This window comes from Phycodurus eques, chromosome 20 (assembly GCF_024500275.1).
Source record: "Phycodurus eques isolate BA_2022a chromosome 20, UOR_Pequ_1.1, whole genome shotgun sequence".
In the NCBI taxonomy this organism is placed as follows: domain Eukaryota; kingdom Metazoa; phylum Chordata; class Actinopteri; order Syngnathiformes; family Syngnathidae; genus Phycodurus; species Phycodurus eques.
The window spans coordinates 3,308,962-3,328,619 of record NC_084544.1 but is presented as its reverse complement, the minus strand read 5'-3'; the positions used below and the strand labels follow the sequence as shown (position 1 = coordinate 3,328,619).

Genomic DNA, 19,658 nt, shown 5'->3' with positions numbered 1-19,658 from the left:
TTCGTTCTCCATCAGGGACATCGGCACGAGCCGGAACCGCTGCTTTAAGTGCAAGATGCTCGGAAAAGAAAGTTTGGCCTGGAGATCCAAACGTCCCCTCGCAAGTACGAGCAAAAAAGCAAAAAAAAAAAAAAAAAAAAAAAATATTTTATTTTTTTTGTTAAAAACCTGTGGCCTGTCTTTAGGCTGAAATGAAGCCTTGAAGAAGGTCTCCGTGGTCCGCTTCTGAAGAAACAAAAGTGCCCAATGTCCAAAGTCAATGCGGTCCGGTCCAAAAAAGACCCAAAGATGTCATTAATGGAGATGATTAAAGATGCGTTTTAAAAAATAAAGAAAGAAAAGAAAATAGTTGTACAGAGAAGAAGATCACAAGTGCCTGCTGGCGTGGTCGCCACTTCCAAAGAGGGAAAAAAAATACTGAACCAAAACTCCATCATCGGGTTTGTGGAAGACATTTTCTTACAGGTACACTATTGCCTTGAAATACAACTGAATCAGGTTATGAGTTTCTTTTGAGATACGAGCCACTGTTCGGCCAATTTCTTTGCTTTGACTTGTGAGCCAAAAATTGTGGATCCAAGCGCTAAAAGAGAACTGAACCTTGTGCGTTGAAACCACAGCGTCCGTTTAGCTCAATGCTGACAAACGACACAAAACGCTCGAGACGGGCTCATCAATAGCATCAGTGTCGCGGTGCTATAACCCTTTAAGTAACAGGAGTTACTGGAGTAACACATGCAGATGTGTTGTTATATATATAGACATTTATTTTTTCATTCTTCGTAAAAAACGATTCATATTACAGCAGTCCGTTGGGAAACACTTCTTGATGTGTCTCCATGTCTGTATTATGCCATATTTTAAAAACCACAGGCGGTCGGATATCGTGTTCATCGAGACGTCTCGACTCCCCTCAAGCTCATCAGTACGGTACTAATATTAGCTGTTCTCCGCGGAGGATAAATAATACGTGACTGCGAGCGCGACAGGCTCGCATCTTGAAAAACTCAAAAGTCGGGTCACTCGTATCTCAAGGCACCACTGTACTTAACGACACATTCGAACTGCGCTACGAAACGGCAAACTCACAACACGGCGCAGAGCGAGCGATCCCGACACAGCTTTCGAGTTTCTCACGAGAGTTCTGCTACGTTTGTCACAAAGGTGGAAAAAAGAAAAAATAGTTCACATTTGCGGACGTCTGAACAGGACGAGTCCGGGACGAGTCCGGGCCTTAATCGGAACAGGAGAGGAGACAAAGTCAGAAGGTCGGAGGTACCTGGGCTAGCGGATCAGTCCTTCAGGTTGCTGATGTGCGCGCAGATCTTGAGGGCGGGGCCCAGCTTGATGTTCATGGCCGACACCAGGTGGTCCTCCTTCAACAGCATCAGCGCCTGTCCGTCGATCTCCTGCGACAAGAAGAGCGCCGCCAGATCCTCGCAGCCTGAAACGCAACGTGCCGGGTGAGAAACAGGAGCCCTCTTTCACAGAGAAGTTTCCGGAACACCGAGGGCATCCGTCTTGTGTCTTCAGATAATGACGTCGGCGCCGCTTTAAAGGCTTCCCACCTTGTAGCGAGCAAATAAACTGCGACACTTGGTCCACACTCCAATGTGCGGGGCTCGAAGGCGCGGCGGATATCTGCTTGGCGGGCGGCGGCGACGGCGGGGGCCGGCGGCGGCCGGAAGCCGAGGAGGACGCGGGCGAGGGAGACACGGCGTCGTCGTCCTCGCCGCTCCACTCGCTGTCCGAGCGGCTGGACTCGGAGAGGTGCTGCGGTGCGCGCATTAACAGAAGCGTTCAGAATGCTTGAAACATGACGAAAACTTGAGATTGTGTTCAAAAATGTGTTGCTTAAAGGGTTAAAACGGCACAACGCCGATGCTCTTCAATAGCCCGTCTATGGCATTACGCATTGTTTGCTAGCATTTGTTAGCTTTGTCTCACAGCGGTGATAATACAATATCAGAGAGAGGGGAACAAGATCTTTTTTTTTTTTTTTTTTTTTTTTTTTTAATCCTGGAGCTCCTCCGCTCACTTCAATGCAGATGTTTTGGAACAAAAAAAACAGCGGCTAAGTTCTGTTCTGTTAGTAAATTCATGATTGGGCAAATTTGCGAAGACTGTTTTTTTTGGGGTTCTTTGTATCAACTTATCTGTTGAAATGTAAATACATCTCACGTCGCACCATCTTTTCAGCAGATACGTCACGCATTCAAACTACAGCGGTGAAAAAGTAGGCTAAAATCATCCTTCGCTCCCGTCCCACCTTGAGCGACAGCGACTGGCCCGCGATCTTGGCGCTAGCGATTTCCGAGCTGGTCCGGCGCGGCACCTTCCTCCTCCTCCTCCTCCTCGTCGTCGTCCTCTGGGCCACGTCGCATTCCTCCTCCGAGTTGGAGAGGTGACTTCGATGCTCCCGAGATGGCCGCCTGCCAAAGGTGAGCTTGTGCCTTGCGGAACCACAACATACGACGTCAGAGGCGAAGACCGGGTGGGCCGGGGTTCCTGGCCTCCTCTAATTGCCGTTCATGAATAAGCCGAAGTACGCCTCAGTGCAGTTCAGTTGTATTGAACTTTTAAGTCCAATACAGTTGCATTAAGAACTGTTTGCTTGTACTTCTATTAAATCTTATTTAAGGAGAAGTTTTTTATATTTGGTACATGCTTTTTTTGTTTTTTGTTTTCCAGTCTTCATAAACATGCAGACAATAAATGGACAAAGTGTGACAGCTGCACGCTTGCTTCGTACCTCTTTGCACACAAGGTGGAGCAGAACCTTTTGGTTCCTGGAAAATGGCTGGCGGGGGCCAACTTCTCGCAGCACTCGCATTTCAGCACTGCGGGGGAGGGGGGGGGGGGGGGGGGGAGAGACCGTGATGAAATTCATTTGAAAATTCTTCACTCAAGATGTCGCGCACACTCGTTCCTCTCCAAATTAGTGAATGCGCACAGATTCTCTTTGTGTTTTCATGTGTTTTTGTACGTCAATAATTCGACATTGGCAGATTGGGGTGGGGCGAACATATCATCTGGTGTTCGCTAAAAAAACACACCTGTTTTCTTTTTCCGTGCTCAGGACAAAGCAATAAACTAATCACTTCGGTGTCGTCTTGTGAATTGAGGAGCTTCAATTACACAACAGTAGGGCTTTGTCATCGTTTGGTGGCATGTTGGTGCCAAGGAAGTATGTTTGTAATGAGTTTCATTTTGACGAAAAAAAATAGCAAATCATGATATTACAAAAAAAGTTTGTCTCTGACTTGTTGCCGTGGCTACAGAGGAAGCGAAGTCCTCCCCGGCCGAGTCTTTGATTTGCCCGCATACCTGTCAGTCAAAGGCGAGGGGCAGAGTGGCGTTTTAAAAGCGTTTCAGTCAGGAACTTTGACGCCAACGCATTCCCGCCGGGAACTCACCGGAAAAGGCCGGGCGCCTTCCTGGATGACGAAGCCCTCGATGACATGCGTCAGGATGTGCGGCTTCGCCACCGCTTGGGGGGGAGGAGCCCTCTCACCCGCACCGCAGACGCCACGGGACGGTGAGGGAGAGGCCAGAGGGGCGGCGGAAACTGCTGGAAAGGGAAGGGGAGGTGTCAAAGTGGATTTCTTCTGATGGACTTTGGGCGGTGGCTACCTGCGTCCAAGTTGGCCAGAGTTGAGTCGTCATCTCGTAACGGCGGCGGCCGTCGGACTTCGGGGACGAAGTCGTCGCCGGACTCCAGCTTGCGCTTCAGCGCCGCATCCTTGCTCTATAAAAATGTGAAATTGTGTTTGATTGACGGATGTCTTGGATCGATTGACAGCCCGTCATGTGTCTGCTGTGTTGAATGAAGGAGCTCCTCACCCGACTTCCTGTGGCGTCGCCGTTAGCGGGCGCATCCACTGCCCCTCTTTGCGCCTCTTGCGCCAGGGGCAGCGGGGCACGAGGCAGCGCGGAGGCGGGCACCAGGGTTCCGGGGCACGGATGAACCTGCGAGGTCGAGGCGGGCGGTGCTCGCCCCGGGACGGCGCCCTCCCCGGAAGCGACGGAGGCCACCACGGTGAGCCGGCTGGACGAGCTGGTGAAGACGGCCGCCCCCTCCTGACCGCAGCCCCCCCTGAGTAAGGCTAACCCCTGACCGCTTCCCAGCGCGCTCTGCCGGGCGCCCACAATCTGAACGGGGACGTGGGGCGTCCGCGGGGGGCGGTCGGCAGGCGGCGGGGCGGGCATGATGGGCGGGGGTTTTTTGGAAGTGAGCCGGAGGGGCAGGCGGAGCCCCTGCACGGTTTTGGGCTGGATGGGGACCGGCCCGTTGCCGTGGGCCACCTTGTCGCCGCCCGGCGCGCTCTTCTGCATAGGCTCGACGCCGGCCGTGCCCAGCGGGTACGCACGGGCCTGTGAGGCCGCGGCGGACGCCAAGACCAACGCCTGCGCGCCAGCGGGCGCCGCCGTCCCCGTGGTGAGGGTACGGGTTCCGTGAAGCAGAAGCTGCGGGAACGGGATGGAGGAGGTGGAACCGGAGGAGGGGGGGGAGGGGTGGCCTTTAAAGTGGGCGGGCTGAGGGTAGGTGGGGATCTTGATGGGGGACGGCTGCGGGTGAGTGGACTTTTTGGGGGAGGCGACCAGTGAGGACGACGCTGGACATGGAGAAAAATTTGGCAGACCCAAAAACAACATAATGTAGGTCACGTTTAATGTGATGATTGGAAATGTTTACTCTTTACATGTTTAGGATACACTAAGAACCAAACCAACAACAGACGGTTCAAGTCAAGAGAGAGAAGGGTCTAGTCCTGAGATAAGGTCCTTGTCCAGAGAGAATGGTTTAGTCCTGAGAGAAGGTACAAACCACCAGAGAAGGTTCTAGTCTCAGATAAGGTCGTAGTCCCGAGAGATTGGACTGGTGCCAAGAGAATGGTCTAGCCCCAAGTTTCCCAAGGTTCTCGTCCCAAGAGAAGGTTTTAGTCCAGTGAAGGTTCTAGCCACTACAGAAGGTTCTACAGCTGTCCCAAGATTAAGCTCTAGTCTTGAGAGAATCTCCTCGTCCCGAGTAAACGGTCTACATCAAGTGAAGGTTCTAGTACCGACAGAAGGTTCTCATCGCAAGGGAAGGTAAAGTCCCGAGGAGGTTCTAGTACCGAGACAAGTTTCTAATCCAGAGAAAAGATTCTTGTCCCGAGAGAAGATTCAAGTCCCAAGATAAGGGTTTCGACCCACAAGTGCCATCGACGTGTGATTAAGCTCGCAAGCGTCGATGTATGTGTTACCTCAATGTACTGCATATTAAGTGACTTCCTGTTTTTGCTCACCTGCGTCACTCTTTTCGAGCACCTCCGTCTTGACACCTTTCGGACAGGACGCGCCCCTCACTGTCAAATTCTGTGCCGGGAGAAGACGTGCGGTCCACACAGGACACACCAGAGCCTCGATCAGACTGCAGGCGAATCCGTTTTATACAAAACAACGGGCTCCGGGTCCGGCCCATAACGGCGGACGGCATCACTGACCAGCTCGCCGTCCGTTTGGCTGCCGGAGGACATCGTAGCCGCTACTTCTTCTTTGGGTGGACGAGCGACGGTCGCCGCGGAGGCGGTCGCCACGGTGGCGGTCGTCGGCGCTCGGCCCGGCATAAAGATGAGCTGCGAGGAGATGGGTGCTCTCGGGGGACGGTTGACCTGCGGGAAGGTGAAGTCGGAGGGTTCAGACAAAATCAAGAGCGCGTCGCCCTTCGGGTCAGTCGACTTTAGTTTCTCTAGACCGGGTAAGCCGGACAGCTTTAGTGTGGATGAGCAAATTGTGAAGGGAAGCACCAAACGCACCCTGAGAAACATCTGACCGCGACCCCCCGCCCCGCCGCTCAGCACCAGCGACTGGCTGATGGTTGACGCGGTCGCCGCGGTGACGGGCCGACTGCCGGCCGCGGACGCGGAGTCTGACGTCGCGCCGGCCTGAAACAACAACAATGACGACCGGTCACGCGGATCCAACACCGGATTGCCAGATCGATAGTTTCGAGGCAGGACACGCCCCGCTGCAACATGATTGGCTCCTGCGCCACGGGAAGGGCGGGCTACGCGGATGTAACGAGATGAGCAACCCAAACTCGCCTGAGGGATGACAAGTTACACTTCCTGTCAACTCCACCGTATCGCCAACATCTTTATAGTGGGCCATTCATGCATTTTATTGTTTATTGTGTGATGGACCAATTCACTTTGACATAGTTCTTTGGCAACAAGATGCCACGAGATGGCAGCACTTTTGACAAAATGATGCTCCTCAATTCACTTCAACATAGTTCGTTGGCACCAAGATGCCATTCAGATAACAGCAAAGCACTACCCTTGTTGAAATGAAGCTCCACAATTCACTTCAACACAGTTCCTTGGCACCAAGGTTCCACAAGATGGCAGCAAAGCACTACTTTTGTCTAAATAAAGCTCCTCAATTTATTTCAACATAGTTCCTTGGCACCAAGATGCCACTAGATAGCACCCAAGTAAAACATTTCTTGCTCTGTCTTCAGCTAAACTTGTTTTAGATTTCATTGTCCTTTGCTTTTTCTTCAAGCGAAGGTGGAAAACATTTGATGAACAAAGGAAATTGGATTTTTTTTTTTTAAAAGAAAATTGGATTTTATTTTAGGGCCATACTATAGCAAGTTAGCCAAAACTAATAAACTAATATAACTTGATGAGCTTTGATGTTTTATAACCTCCGCCAAGGAGGTTAGATTTCTATTTCCGTTTGTTTGTTAACAGGAAATCCTCTTTTTTTTTTTTTTTGGTACCGTTACGAACATTTCCAAGTAAACAAAACATCAATGCTAATGACAAAATTCCGACTTATTGGCCCTTGGTGGAGGTCTGCCCTCTACCTTCTAGTACTCGTCTCACACACACACACACATGCACGCACGCACACACATACAGACGCGTACGCACCTTGACCTGCTGCACGGCGGCCAGGTTGCGCAGCTGCGTTTTGTTGATGTGCTGCTGCAACATCAGCTGCTGGAAGTACTGAGCGGCGTGCGGCTGCCTCTGCAGCGCCTGCAGGGCCTGACGAGGGAGACGAGGGAGAGGATGCCGCCAAGTCCACCGCAGGGCACAGATTAACAAACAACGCGTGCGGTGCGATATCAACTCGTCAAAGTGACTAAAATCCAAATTAGAACATTTCAAATCCTCGACACAAAATGCATTGTGGGCCACACACACACACACACACACACACACACACACACACACACACACACACCTGCACGGCCTGCCTTTCGTACAGCGACATGGAGTTGATTGCCAAGGGGCGGGCACCGGTGCCGGATGCAGCGCTCTCATTGGCCGAGGCCTCCTGCCGCCGCTGTTGCTGCCCGTCGTGCGTCTCCATGGTTACTGAGGACAGACGTGCGTGAACGCAATGATGGACAGACGTCAGTCAAAGGTGGCTTTGGATTGCAAGCTCACACATAGCAACAGAGTACCTGGCCGTGAACTTTGACATTTCAACCGCGAGGGAGGACAGAACCTTCTCTTGGACCTAGAAGAAAATTATTTGGGGGGGGTACTAGTAGAGAATATACATGGGAACAGTACATTCACTTGGGACTAGAGCTCTCTTTTTTTTTTTTTAGGGGGCGGGGGGTGTACGAAAGCCTTCTCCTAGGACCAGAACCTTCACTTGTGACTAGTACATTATTTGGGGAGTAGCACCTTATCTCAAGACTAGACCACTTTATTGGCACTAGTACCTTCACTTGGGACTAGACCATTTTGTTGGGACGAGTACTTTTTCTCAGGACGAGAACCTTGTTTTAGGACTGGACCATTTTGGGGGGACAACCTTCTCTCAGGACTATAACGTACTCTTGGGACTGGACTTTTTCCTTGGGGCTCCAACCTGCTCTCGGAACTACAACCTTATCTCCTGATCTTTCTGAACCACACTTCATTGAATTGCTGAGATTACCGGCAGATCTGCCACATCCAATATGGCGGCCGGGCTGACGTGTCGCTGTCACGGACCGACCCGCTCACTAAGGCGTCTCGGTACCTGCCCGTCTACAGTTTCCCCCCCCCCCACCCTAATGTAATAAAACAAATCCAGCTAACGTTAGCTTGCTAGCTAGCATCGCCGAACCGGCACCGAACCTGCTAGCTTGTGTCTTGCTGGGCGTCCAGCCAGCCGTCCGGCCGGCAAGCGCCTTATCGGCGGCGACTCGTGCCTCTTCCCGACGCCGTTCCTCCGCCGCTCTCCTCCGGCTCCTCCGGCTGCAGCGTGGGTGAAGCTCTGTCTGTCTGTGTGTGTGTGTGTGTGTGTGTGTGTGTGTCTGGGTTCGGTGTCGTCGCTTTTACGTTTCCGGTGGGCTCGCACCGCTGGACGGAAGCGGCGGTAACCCACGGGCGACTGACGTTGGCAGGCTCACGCCCACTTTTGACGACGAAAAAGCCCGAGCGAACCCGAACGAGCGCCGATCGATCCAGCCGATCGATATCGCCAATCGATCGCTTGAAACATACGTAGACATGTGTCATAGTTCTCTGGCAATGTCAATCAAAACTGAGCATTATTATTCTCAAAGGTACATACATTCATTATAATTTAATTAATACAAATCTAAATTGGATTTGGATCTGATTCACTCATGCATGTGCACTTGATGTTTATTAATTGAGCAGAAAAATATTTGATCAGTGTAAAGTCATCATCTGTGGCAGAGAAAAATATTCTCTATTTTCTTTCAACAACTTTTAACATTACAATAATGTAATTTTACAATTTAATTTGACCACTTTCGTGCAAGGAGTTTTTTTCGAATTTCAGTTTTTCTTCCAGACAACCTCAAACGTACCAACCCAAACTATGAAACTTATATGAGTTGTAGCTAAAAATGTGTCATATTATATCACCTCAAAATTTAAGTCATGTTTGGAAAAATATCTGAACCCCCCCCCCCCCCCCAAAAAAAAAAAAGCCCTCATTGCCATATAATAAATGGTAAATAAATCCATTTGATCACAGCCACAAAACATGGAACTCAGCTCTCCTGCAAAATGACAACAATGGAATTGGCCCACTCTTGTTCTCAGTGGCCCAATTTCACTAGAAGTGTTTATTAATATGACCCCCCCCCCCCCCCCCCCCAAAAAAAATCCACCGCTCCACTCCGTGTCTTGATATAGTGTATAGGATTTATTCAACAACGTTCCACATGTACAATACAAACACAAGTCAGTCGTCGATCCAGCCTACAACAACGCGCACGCGCACAAATAACACGTCACCGTGTGAAAATCGGACCCGCAAACTTCCGACGGTGGTCACAAAGCAGCAGCGACGATCGTCGTGTGCGCGCGTGCGTCACGACAACGCGTCATCTTTTTCAACCTCTTGTAAACCCTTCGTTGAAATTAGAAGTCACAAGTGCAGCGTCGGTGTGAAGAAATCGAACAAAATACGACAACACGCATTTGGTAACACACAAAGTTGCCACACCGACTCAAAAAAAAAGACGAAATTAAAAACGAGCGAGAGAACACGTGCACGCTTAGAACTTGCTTGGCTGGAAATAGCTAATTTAAAGTGAAACTTACCCAGAACCAATAAATAAGTTTAAGATTTTTAAAACAAGTTAAAGATTTTCAAGGAACAAGATGGTCTTACCAAAAAATAAATACAAAAATGCCTGCCAAGTAGAAATATTTTGGCAGACAAACAACAAGAACAAGCATAACTGGCCTCGAGTTGCGATATTTGACTTTTAAATTGTCATTCCGATGAACAACTTGCGGACGTCGGGGTGAACGAAGGAGTAGAACGTGCGCACCTCTTCTCTATTTTGTGGCCACAATCATTTTGGACACACACACACACACACACACACACACACACACACACACACACACAGTCGTTTGTTTGGATTAAGAGGGCAAAGATTTCTCCCCGTGACAACAAAAAGTTGAGAAACCCCAGCTGTTTTTTTTTTAACTTTCTACCAATGACGTTACGTTTTTCAACGTTTTATTGTCGCAGGCCAATGACGTTGCGTTTTTCAACATTTTATTGTCGCATGCCAATGACGTTGCGTTTTTCAACGTTTTGTCGTCGCAGGCCAATGACGTTGCGTTTTTCAACATTTTATTGTCGCATGCCAATGACGTTGCGTTTTTCAACGTTTTGTCGTCGCAGGCCAATGACGTTGCGTTTTTCAACATTTTATTGTCGCATGCCAATGACGTTGCGTTTTTCAACGTTTTGTCGTCGCAGGCCAATGACGTTGCGTTTTTCAGTATTTTATTGTCGCATGCCAATGACGTTGCATTTTTCAACGTTTTATTGTCGCAGGCCAATGACGTTGCATTTTTCAACGTTTTCTCGTCGCATCAATGAGAGAATGAGAAAATGACCGTCTACGTGCATGAAAGGCAACCACAGTTAAGAAATTGACATTTTTGACATATTAGCACTCGCCCGTCACGCCACGAAATGTTTCGGCACTCGATTGCACTCTTTGCCCCTTTTTTGGAATACTTCTAAAGCGCAAACGTACGTCCGGAAAACTTCACAGTTCGACTTGAAGCTATAATCGCTTTCAAAATATCGAAAATTGCTTTCCCTTCATCATCCACCTTAAATACATCTTGAGCACATAAATATCTCTTTCTTCAATATAGACTGTAGTTTAATATTTCTCTATGTTATTTACATACTTCTCATTTAGTGCTGTAGTATATTTGGGATTTCTAATATATCATCATCAAGCTTGAAAAGGAAAATTTATGTACTTTGGTATTGCTGACTAAAAGATAATAATAATCACACTAATGTCAATAAGGCTCGACTGCGCTTGGGAAATAATAATAAACAAAAAAGCCGTAAAAAAAGCACAAGATGGCCCCGTGGAGGGAAGGAAATTAAGGAACTTCTTTTCCCAGAAGCTGCAACACTGTCGTGGTGGACGGTTGCCGTGGTAACAGCACCAAGCAAGCACACATTTGTTAGCGTTAGCGCGGGGGCGGGCAAGAACACTTTCGCAACTTCAAATGTGCATCGAAATATGGTTCGGCTGAATAAAATGTCAATCGGAATGAATTATTCTATGATTAAAATAAACTCGTTACAGGTCACACGTCATCAGGAGCTAATCATTTTTCTGCATAACAAGTCAAAATGAGCCTGTGGATTGGTTTAAGTTAAATTTGACCTCTGTGCAGTCAATCCATTTCTATTTACTGACTAATTGGTTAAGTCAACTAATTATAAATGATAAAACGGATGAGAATTCTTTTATTATTAACAAATAAATATTGTAAATGTGAGTCAATCAAGTATGTATTAAAAATGATCAAACAATGAACTTAATTTTTAGAATGATTTTTCAATAAATCAATGAAGCAACTCGTAATAAAAAAGTACAATACAATTGTTTGAATTATTTCCAGTCAATGGAGCAATTATTGAATAAAATATTAAATATTTTCAAATACTATTGATTTTTAGAGTTTTATCAGTTCCAATATTTCAATGAACCAATTATTGAATAAAATAAAAAAAACTCAATTTTTCAATTGAAAATTGATTATTTCATGATATATATATATATATATATATATATATATATAATCCACAATTTTAGGAGGGGAAAAATGGCGAAATTAATATTTATACGACAAGACTTTCGATGGGCTGTGTGAAAAACGGGAAGGGAGCGTTTGCGTACCGTTCGCCCGCCCCTGTGCCAGCTCGTGGCTACATTAAGCTTACAAAGTTACACACAGCAAAGAGAAGGCCACGCCCCCTGGCCAAGCGCTGGGTCGTCGCGGCGACCAACCGTCACGAGCGCGACCGACTTCGGTCGGAATGTCGATTGAATGTGCGCAACAGCCAAAGGACGCGAGGATTTCAACCGAGTCGGCTTTTTGGGGGTTTTGTTTTGTTTTGTTTTGTTTTGTTTTTGGAGGGGGTGGTGAAATCCTCTCGTTCCTGGACAAAGTTAAACGCTCTCCATAACAATGGATGCTTCCCTGAGGGACACCATCTCGGTATTGTCGCCGGCGCCCTTCTCCGCCAGAGGGACCTTCTCCTTTTCCACCAGGGGGACCTTCTCCTTCTCCTCCTCCTTGGCCGGGGAGGCGTCGGCCGGGGCGGCGCCGTCGGCACCCACGGGGGGGCAAGGGCGGGCGTCTCCTGGGGACGAGGCGCCGAAACTGCGGGCGATCTCGTCGAAGGTTTTGCCTTTGGTCTCCGGGACTTTGAGGAAGGTGAACACGAAGAAGAGGATGAGGAAGGCGGTGAAGATGAGGAAGACCCACGGACCAGCACAATTCCTGCGGGACGACGACACGTTTGTACGGTAAAGCTCGCAAAAATACAGCAGAAATTTCGGCAATTTCACATTTTTCAGTTCAAGTTCTTTTTACTTGAATATATATATATATATCTTTTTTTACTTGAATAGATATTTTTTTACTATGAATATATATATATATATTTTTTTTTTTTTATTGTAAAATTGAAAGTTTTTTCCCTTTGCCTTTTGTGCGCACGCACGCACGCACGCACGCTCACCTCAAGTTTGGGGAAGCTGATGCCCACCAGGAAGTTGGAGGTCCAGTTGCAGCAGCCGGCCACGGCCATGGCGGCGGGCCGCGGGCCCTGCGAGAAGAGCTCGGCCACGATGAACCACGGGATGGGGCCCGGGCCCAGCTCGAACATGGCCACGAACACCATGACGGCCAGGATGGCCACGTAGCTCATGCCCGCCAGCTCCTTCTGCCGGAAGCGGGGAGACCGGGCCGGACCGGGTCAAACCGGCTTCCGCGTGAACGGGGACGCGGGCGACTCACCTGCAGCAGCGAGATGGTCATGAGCACGGCGGCCAGCGCCATGCCGCCCAAGCCCAGCAGGTGGAGCGTCCTGCGGCCCGCCTTCTCCACCAGGAACAGCTTCGCCAGGAACAACACGCAGACATTAGTGACATTTTGGAGATCTCCTCACCGAGAGGAAAAGAAACATTTCGGGACAAAAACAAAAGACGGCGGGCGCCCACCGAGACGACGGTGAAGACGGTGTTGACGACGCCGGCGCCGATGGTGGCGTAGACGGGCTGCCGGACGCCGGCCGACTCGAAGATGCCCGTCGAGTAGTAGAACACCTCCGCACACAAACACAAGCGCCGCTTCAAACCTCACGAGCGCCAGGCGGCCGGTCGCGCTAACCGCTAGGCGGTGACTCACGGCGTTGATGCCGGACAGCTGCTGCGACAGCTGCAGCATGACGGCGATGAGCAGCGGCTGGCGGTACGCCGCGCAGCGGAAGAGCTCGGGGATGGTCACCTTCTTCTCCAGCGCCATCTTGCTGCTCTCCTCTTTCATTTCCTGAAGGTCGCCGCTCACGTCCTCGCTGCCGCGCAGGCGCACCAACGCTGCACGCGGACACAAACGCATAAATGGATGGAGGGATTGATCAGTAGGAAGCCAGATAGACAGATTAAAAAAAATTCATCCTCGAAAAAATATCTTTAGTCACACATTTTGACTTTTTTTCCCCCTCAAAAAGCATTTTTTTTTGGGGGGGGTGGAAAAATATGTGCTTTTTCTTCCCCTCTAAGCATACATTTTTTTCATTTTTTTGGGTGGAAAAAAAATACTTAAAAAATGTAGAAGTTACCTTTGTTTTCTTCCTTGTGAAACATTTTGACGACGAAATAGCAAATCAATTTTGCTCCCAAAATGTTGCTTTTCAGGCCTAAAATAAATCTCAAAAAATTTGCAAGATACAATTTGGACATTTCCATCTAAAATGTATAGTTTATTGGTCAAACAAGATCATTTTTCTCTTGAAAATATATATAGATTTCTAAATATAATGACATATTCCCTCAAAAACTATTGTGCGAAGATACAACTTTTTCCCACAAACTACTAGTAACTTGTTTTAGGAAAAAAATGCAAAAAAAAAAAAAAAACCCTCTCTTCATTCCATTGAAGCTTTTCCTTTTCCACCAGTAGGAAATAAAAGCCGATGGAAAACCGCAAGGTGGCGCCACCTGCTGTCTTGGCATGCACTGGACAGCCTTGCAAATGTCTTGTTTTGGTTTTGTTTGTGAACATATTGATCATAATCGCGAAAAGAAATGTGAGTGTCTTGCTTGTGTTGTGTTCGTTCCCGTCGAGCGGCGTGATGGACGAGACTTTTGTCAACGTCTGTCAAAACCTGATGTCATCTGATGTTTGTCATCTCAAGGAGACACACACACACACACACACACACACACACACCAATTATTCTTCACTATAACAGGGCCTCCATTTTGACGGCTGCCTTTGTTGAAAATGTTAAAATGAATTCCTATTACTATTGTCATTATTATTGTTTTTTTTTTTTTGTTGACGTGATGAACGTACCAAAGACGCTATGGAAATACAATTGGATGATGATGATGCTAGTGTCGAGGTTTACCTTTGCGCGCCTCCTCCTCCTGCTTGAGGTTGATGAGGAGGAAGCGGGGGCTCTCGGGGCAGAAGGGCAGCAGGACGCACTGCAGCACGGCCGGCGCCACCGTCAGCGCCAGCAGCACGGGCCACAGACGCGACGAGCCCAGCAACGACTCCAGGCCCAAGATCTGCGCGCACGACACCAACACGCAGTCACCTTCGCCGCGTCCACGGATATGCAGTAAATATATACACGCTAGCGTCAGCGGCATCCGACCTGAGCGATGAGGATGCCGACGACCACGCCCAGCTGGTGCAAGGTTCCGAAGGCCCCCCTGAGCGGGGTGGGCGACACCTCGCCCACGTACATGGGCGTCAAGCCCGTGAAGAGGCCACAGAAGAGGCCGATGACCAGCCGGCCGGCGATGACCATCTCGTACGACGAGCACATGGTGGAAAACCCCATCAGGAGGCCGCCGATCACCGCCAGGATGTTGACCAGGAACATGGAGCGCTTCCTGCGGGGGATCAGAGGCATCACTTCATTTCGAGGGCGAGAGAAATGCTAGCATGCTAACAGTTTGCTAACATATATTCTCGCAACATGAGTACGAAACATGCTAAGGCAGATTGATGATTTTCACTTCTTCGCTGTAGTCAGGTATGACTTTTAATAAGAATTGATCAAATGCTAACGCGTCGGCAAATGTTGTTCTAACATATAGCAAGATAGCAACATTAGTGCAAAAAGCGCTTACAGAATGATAAGGATTATACTTTCTACCCTGAATTCACGCACTACATTTTATGATGAGTGATCAAATGCTAACAGTTGCTATGCTAACATAGCAACGTGGGTACTAACATTGCTAAGGCTCGTTAAGTGTTTTAACATTTTGCCCTGTAGTCGGGTATGATATTGAATGAAAATTGATTAAATGCTAACATGCTAACTACTGATATGCTCATACATAGCAAAATAGGAACATTCGTTAAAAACGTGCTAAGAGCTTGTTTAGCACGTCACATCTTGCCATCATTTTCAAAGAAAAAGTGATGAAATTCTGACATGTTAGCAGTTGGCACGCTAGCATCTAGCAAAATAGCAACCTGAGTACACAAACGATTTGAAATGTTTCTCTGTCGTCAGCTACTATTTGGAATGGGAATTGATCCAACGCTAACTTCCTAACAGTTGGAATTCTAACATAGAACATATGACATTGGATCAAATGCTAACATGCTAACAGTCGCTATGCTAACCTGCAGCAAGAGGAGCTGCATAAACAAAAGTGCGATCCCCAACCTGCCAAATCGGTCGGCCATGACGCCCACGCTGAAGGATCCCACCATGCCGCCCACGCTAAAGATGGCGACGGTGACGCTCCAGACCACGGTGCAAACGCCCGGGCCGATTGGCTCGCCGTAACGCTCCAACCACGTGTCATTGAAGAACGAGCGCAGTTTCTCAAAAAACACACAAAAAAACAAATGCACTCAATAATCGCCGCAGCGATAGCACGTATACAATATACGCATACGAGGAGGTCAAAGGTGAGGTCAACCTGTTCGGGTGCGTTGATGACGCCCGTGTTGAAGCCGAACTGCAGCGAGCCGATGACGGCCGTGGTCAGGGAGAACAGGAGGTAGCCTGTCACCTGCTTGCCCTGCGACCGCAAGGAAAAACATGGATCGCAAATCGCCATTCCGCATCATCGTGCAAAAAAAATACATAAATATAACAATTCAACCTGCAACACCACAATGCTCATGGATTAAATGACGTCATCAGGGCCACCGTGCAAACAAATAACAAATATTCAATGATATAAAATATCTACATAAAAAGTCTACACTCCTTTGTTCAAATGCCATGTTTTTGAGATAGAAAAAAAAGAAAATGGATTAATGATTTGAACGCTTGCCCTACAGCCAAGTGCATTTTGTGCACATGTGGCTGCAAAAATGACAAGAAAAGCCTACTAGAACAGCTGTTAATCAGAAACACTGACTCCCATTTGAGTTTGAAAGTGATCGGTTCATCCTGAACACAGCCACATCCCCAGTTACACAAGGGTGTGATACTTTTGCAACCTCATTATTTGTGTTGTTTACATCAAAAGTACATTATCCCCCCATTGAGTTGTAAGGGTCAAAGGTCACATTTCAATTTCAAACGTTTAACATGATACATTGAGCCGTCAAACCGCAATGCTCCAAACTGGAAAGTCGCAACTGCGGAAGCCACAAGCAAAAAAAGAAATAAAATAAAATTAAAAAAATCGACTCAAGAAAAATGTCCGACAAAGACATTTTAATTAACGGATAAAATGGATGAACGCGCCAGTCGTAATCAAGGCCCTCGAGCTTCTGTGGGGTCCATCGGGTGCCTCGTTAATAAAGTCGACGTCACGATTGGATTAGCCTGTTGTCACGGCGACGGCACGCCCGCAGCTGTCGCCTCTCAACCGGCGAACAATGTTGATTTATTTTTATTTCTCCTGCATTCACATCCGATTTTTGAATGGCGTGGCATTTGAATTTTTTTTTTTTTTTCCCCCCCACAAATGGGAAACGTGAGGAACAAGAAATAATTTGGGATTACTTGCGACAGTGTTAGGGAGTAACTAATTACATGGAAACAGATTAGGTAATTTAATTATATATATATATATATATATATATATATATATATATATATATATATATATATATATATATATATGTAAGACAATACATTACCAGGAGAAAATGTGTAATGAAATTACAGTTGCGTTTGGAAATTTCCGTGATTAAAATATGAGTTACATTTGAAAAATCGCTACAAAAACGTACATGTTCTTTTTCATATCACCTCCTCCCTAAAGCAAACACTTTTTTACACGCATTTTTACAAACATGACCGCAAAAGCTCCACCTTGCGGTGTCATCAATTAGTTTGCCTGCGATTTTGAAAAGGTTCGACTCCCATTTACCCTTTTGAACGCGTAGAACAATGCAAGCTTTTCAACAGTTTAATGTCTATAAATAGTGCACATTTGTCATTAGGTCAACAAGGTATGATATGTAGGTTTTCCCCATTATGTACACGTAATCCAACAAACATTTTTTTTTTTTTTATATTATATTATGCGCTTCTATGTATTTCAACGTGTTTTTCCTCATCAGTTTATTATTTGTGTCAAGAACAACTACGTGGTTAATTCCCATGGAAAGATTTATGGTTTTAATCCACTGGCAATTTTTGTCTTTTTTGGTGCTCTGTCAGTGCCCGGTGCGCTGGCTCGCTGCTGACAGGGCAGGAAGTGCAGCGGACACCAAAGACGTCCTTGAGTCAGGTGATGTTTATGTGCGTTCCTATTTGAGCCAGGAGGGGGCGACGAGCAATCTGCGCCGACTTCCAATTCGGATGTGAGCTCACAAAAAGAGATTTCAAACAGGAAAAGACATCAAACGGGCCTTGAGGAAGATTATGCCGCGTCGTCAGGAGTCACAAGCCAACAAACTTGCTTGTTTGTTTAGATTTTCTCAAAAAAAAAAAAAAAAAAAGTTTCTTTATATATATAAAAAGTTTTTTTTCTCTCTTTTTATATGACAAGTGCAGGAAACACTCATTTGGAATATTAAGGGGACTGATAATATGTGTCCCCCTCCTCGTCTCCATGGCAACCCTTTCCTCGAAACAACGTGCACCATTTGCAACACAGCAGGAAGACACCGCAACAAGCACTTAAAACAACAACAACAAGATTTGATGTCCTGTGTAAGGACGCAAATGTGCTTGGTCTGTAAAGTTGTTTTTATGGACAGCGGCGACTGCACACGCAAATGATGTTTTTAATGACGCTGTGCGATTAGGAGTCAATAAATCCGCAAGTCTGCTTGCGGATTTGATGGTCTCGCAGAGGCTGGCTGGGGTGTGCAAACTTTTGTGTTCAAGGGCCATGTTTAGATCACCGATAGGCCCCCTTCATAATAATAATAATATTTAAAAAAATCAATTCAAATTGAAATTGAGTATGTGATAGAAGTGATTTATTTCAGGAATAATAAAAATTTTTTCATTCAGGCGGTCGATCTGTGCTTACAATTTTCTATGTTTATCGTCATTTTTGTTACGTTGTGCAAATAAAATAAATGCATTTTTCAATTGTTTGGTTGATTTGCACTTTTCCAACGTAGAGGCTTTGTTAAAACCCATTTTTTTTTTTATATAAACACTTTTGACTTTTACTCATATTGACATTGTCCATGAGCAACCATGGAGCAACGTCCTCGCGCATGCGCACGACCTCTACTCTTCCAAATATTTAAAAAAGAATAAAAACCTGTCACCTGACAGACAGCGGGTCCGATGACAAAGTGACGCAGCATCCGCGCGCTCGTGCGCGTGCACATCTTGCTTCATTCGTCAATGACATGAAAGCTTGGGTGACGATTAAGCATCGTTACAAGATTAATGGCACTCATTTTCCACACAAAACTCTTCAAAGACAATACTGGTCCCTTTTATTTAAAGAGCCATGACTTTCATGCGTTTCTGAGACGTGTTGTTATATTCGAACCACCTCAAAATTCATCTAAAATTAAAATCAGGAGCCATCACTTGAGAGGAATTAAACGCGAAATAATCTAATTTGCATACAGGCAGAATGGTTATGTTGACATTAAGAGTAAACAAAAAAAATAAATTTAAAACACTGACCTGTCCTTCCATCGTCTTCCACCTATTATTATTATTATTATTTGGAAGGCCGAAGACGAGCAAAACCTGACGTGCAGACGATCACGTTCCTCAGGTGGCGCTTCGGAGCCGCCCGTCTGCGCTCACCGCTGCGAAGAAACAAACGGACCCCATCAGTTAGGCGCTGTCCGCGGTGCTTAAACCTCAGCCGGACCGGGACCGAACTGATCCGGATTCCGACCCTCGGAAAAGCACACCACGCAGGGGGAGTGACGACCAACGTTGACGGCTGAAGTGGCAATTTTACCGAAATTATTAACAAATATCCACAGAAGAGCCCTGGGAAAAGATGGGGGGCGGGATAAAAGGATTGATTTATGAGTCATCTAACCTGTGCGTGGAGAAGCTCGAGCCTCAAGAGATGTTTGCGCAGCACGTCCACGACCTATTTCTTCGTCTTGTTTTGGGGATGTATGGGAAAACTGCGAGGAAGGGGGGAAAAAAAAGAAAAAAAAAAAGATGTCGTGACGTGGCCCCGCCCCCAACCGCGCCGCTGACGT

At 47.0% G+C, this 19,658-nt stretch overlaps 2 protein-coding genes across 7 annotated transcripts; both read right to left on the bottom strand.

The window, feature by feature from the left end:
• Positions 1 to 110: 110 nt before the first annotated feature.
• On the bottom strand, positions 111 to 8,373 carry LOC133395516 (polyhomeotic-like protein 1). 6 transcript variants are annotated; one of them, XM_061664488.1, is made up of 15 exons: positions 8,130 to 8,373; positions 7,463 to 7,518; positions 7,240 to 7,373; positions 6,924 to 7,040; positions 5,799 to 5,927; positions 5,487 to 5,654; positions 5,289 to 5,358; positions 3,844 to 4,616; positions 3,634 to 3,748; positions 3,417 to 3,571; positions 3,264 to 3,327; positions 2,753 to 2,840; positions 2,270 to 2,453; positions 1,569 to 1,773; positions 111 to 1,444 (listed from the first exon to the last, which is right to left on the bottom strand). In XM_061664488.1, exons 3-15 carry the CDS (start codon positions 7,366 to 7,368, stop codon positions 1,293 to 1,295), a joined length of 2,349 nt encoding a protein of 782 aa, XP_061520472.1. In that variant the 5' UTR covers positions 7,369 to 7,373; positions 7,463 to 7,518; positions 8,130 to 8,373; the 3' UTR covers positions 111 to 1,292. The 6 variants fall into 6 exon arrangements, with proteins under 6 accessions (XP_061520472.1, XP_061520468.1, XP_061520470.1 ...); XM_061664484.1 differs by having other exon boundaries at positions 111 to 1,773; XM_061664486.1 differs by having other exon boundaries at positions 111 to 1,773; positions 3,417 to 3,568.
• Positions 8,374 to 9,156: 783 nt separating this feature from the next.
• On the bottom strand, positions 9,157 to 19,582 carry LOC133395502 (solute carrier family 2, facilitated glucose transporter member 1-like). Its single transcript, XM_061664461.1, has 11 exons — positions 19,490 to 19,582; positions 19,120 to 19,247; positions 15,980 to 16,081; positions 15,721 to 15,881; positions 14,692 to 14,932; positions 14,440 to 14,602; positions 13,215 to 13,402; positions 13,028 to 13,132; positions 12,825 to 12,923; positions 12,533 to 12,750; positions 9,157 to 12,305 (listed from the first exon to the last, which is right to left on the bottom strand). The coding sequence occupies exons 2-11, from the start codon at positions 19,129 to 19,131 to the stop codon at positions 11,972 to 11,974; spliced, it is 1,623 nt and encodes a 540-aa protein (XP_061520445.1). The 5' UTR covers positions 19,132 to 19,247; positions 19,490 to 19,582; the 3' UTR covers positions 9,157 to 11,971.
• Positions 19,583 to 19,658: the final 76 nt, after the last annotated feature.

Bases quoted from the DNA above. Each gene is read 5' to 3' on its own strand.
- LOC133395516 (XM_061664484.1), bottom strand. From the start codon at position 7,368: ATGGAGACGCACGACGGGCAGCAACAGCGGCGGCAGGAGGCCTCGGCC. The intron at 5,928-6,923 runs GTGCGTACGCGT...TTGTTGTTTCAG, and splicing joins CCGCCGTGCAGCAGGTCAAG to GCCGGCGCGACGTCAGACTC. The intron at 1,774-2,269 runs GTGGGACGGGAG...CGCGCACCGCAG, and splicing joins GCCAGTCGCTGTCGCTCAAG to CACCTCTCCGAGTCCAGCCG.
- LOC133395502 (XM_061664461.1), bottom strand. The intron at 14,603-14,691 runs GTCGGATGCCGC...TCGTGCGCGCAG, and splicing joins TCGGCATCCTCATCGCTCAG to ATCTTGGGCCTGGAGTCGTT. The intron at 13,403-14,439 runs GTAAACCTCGAC...GTCCGCGTGCAG, and splicing joins GGAGGAGGAGGCGCGCAAAG to CGTTGGTGCGCCTGCGCGGC.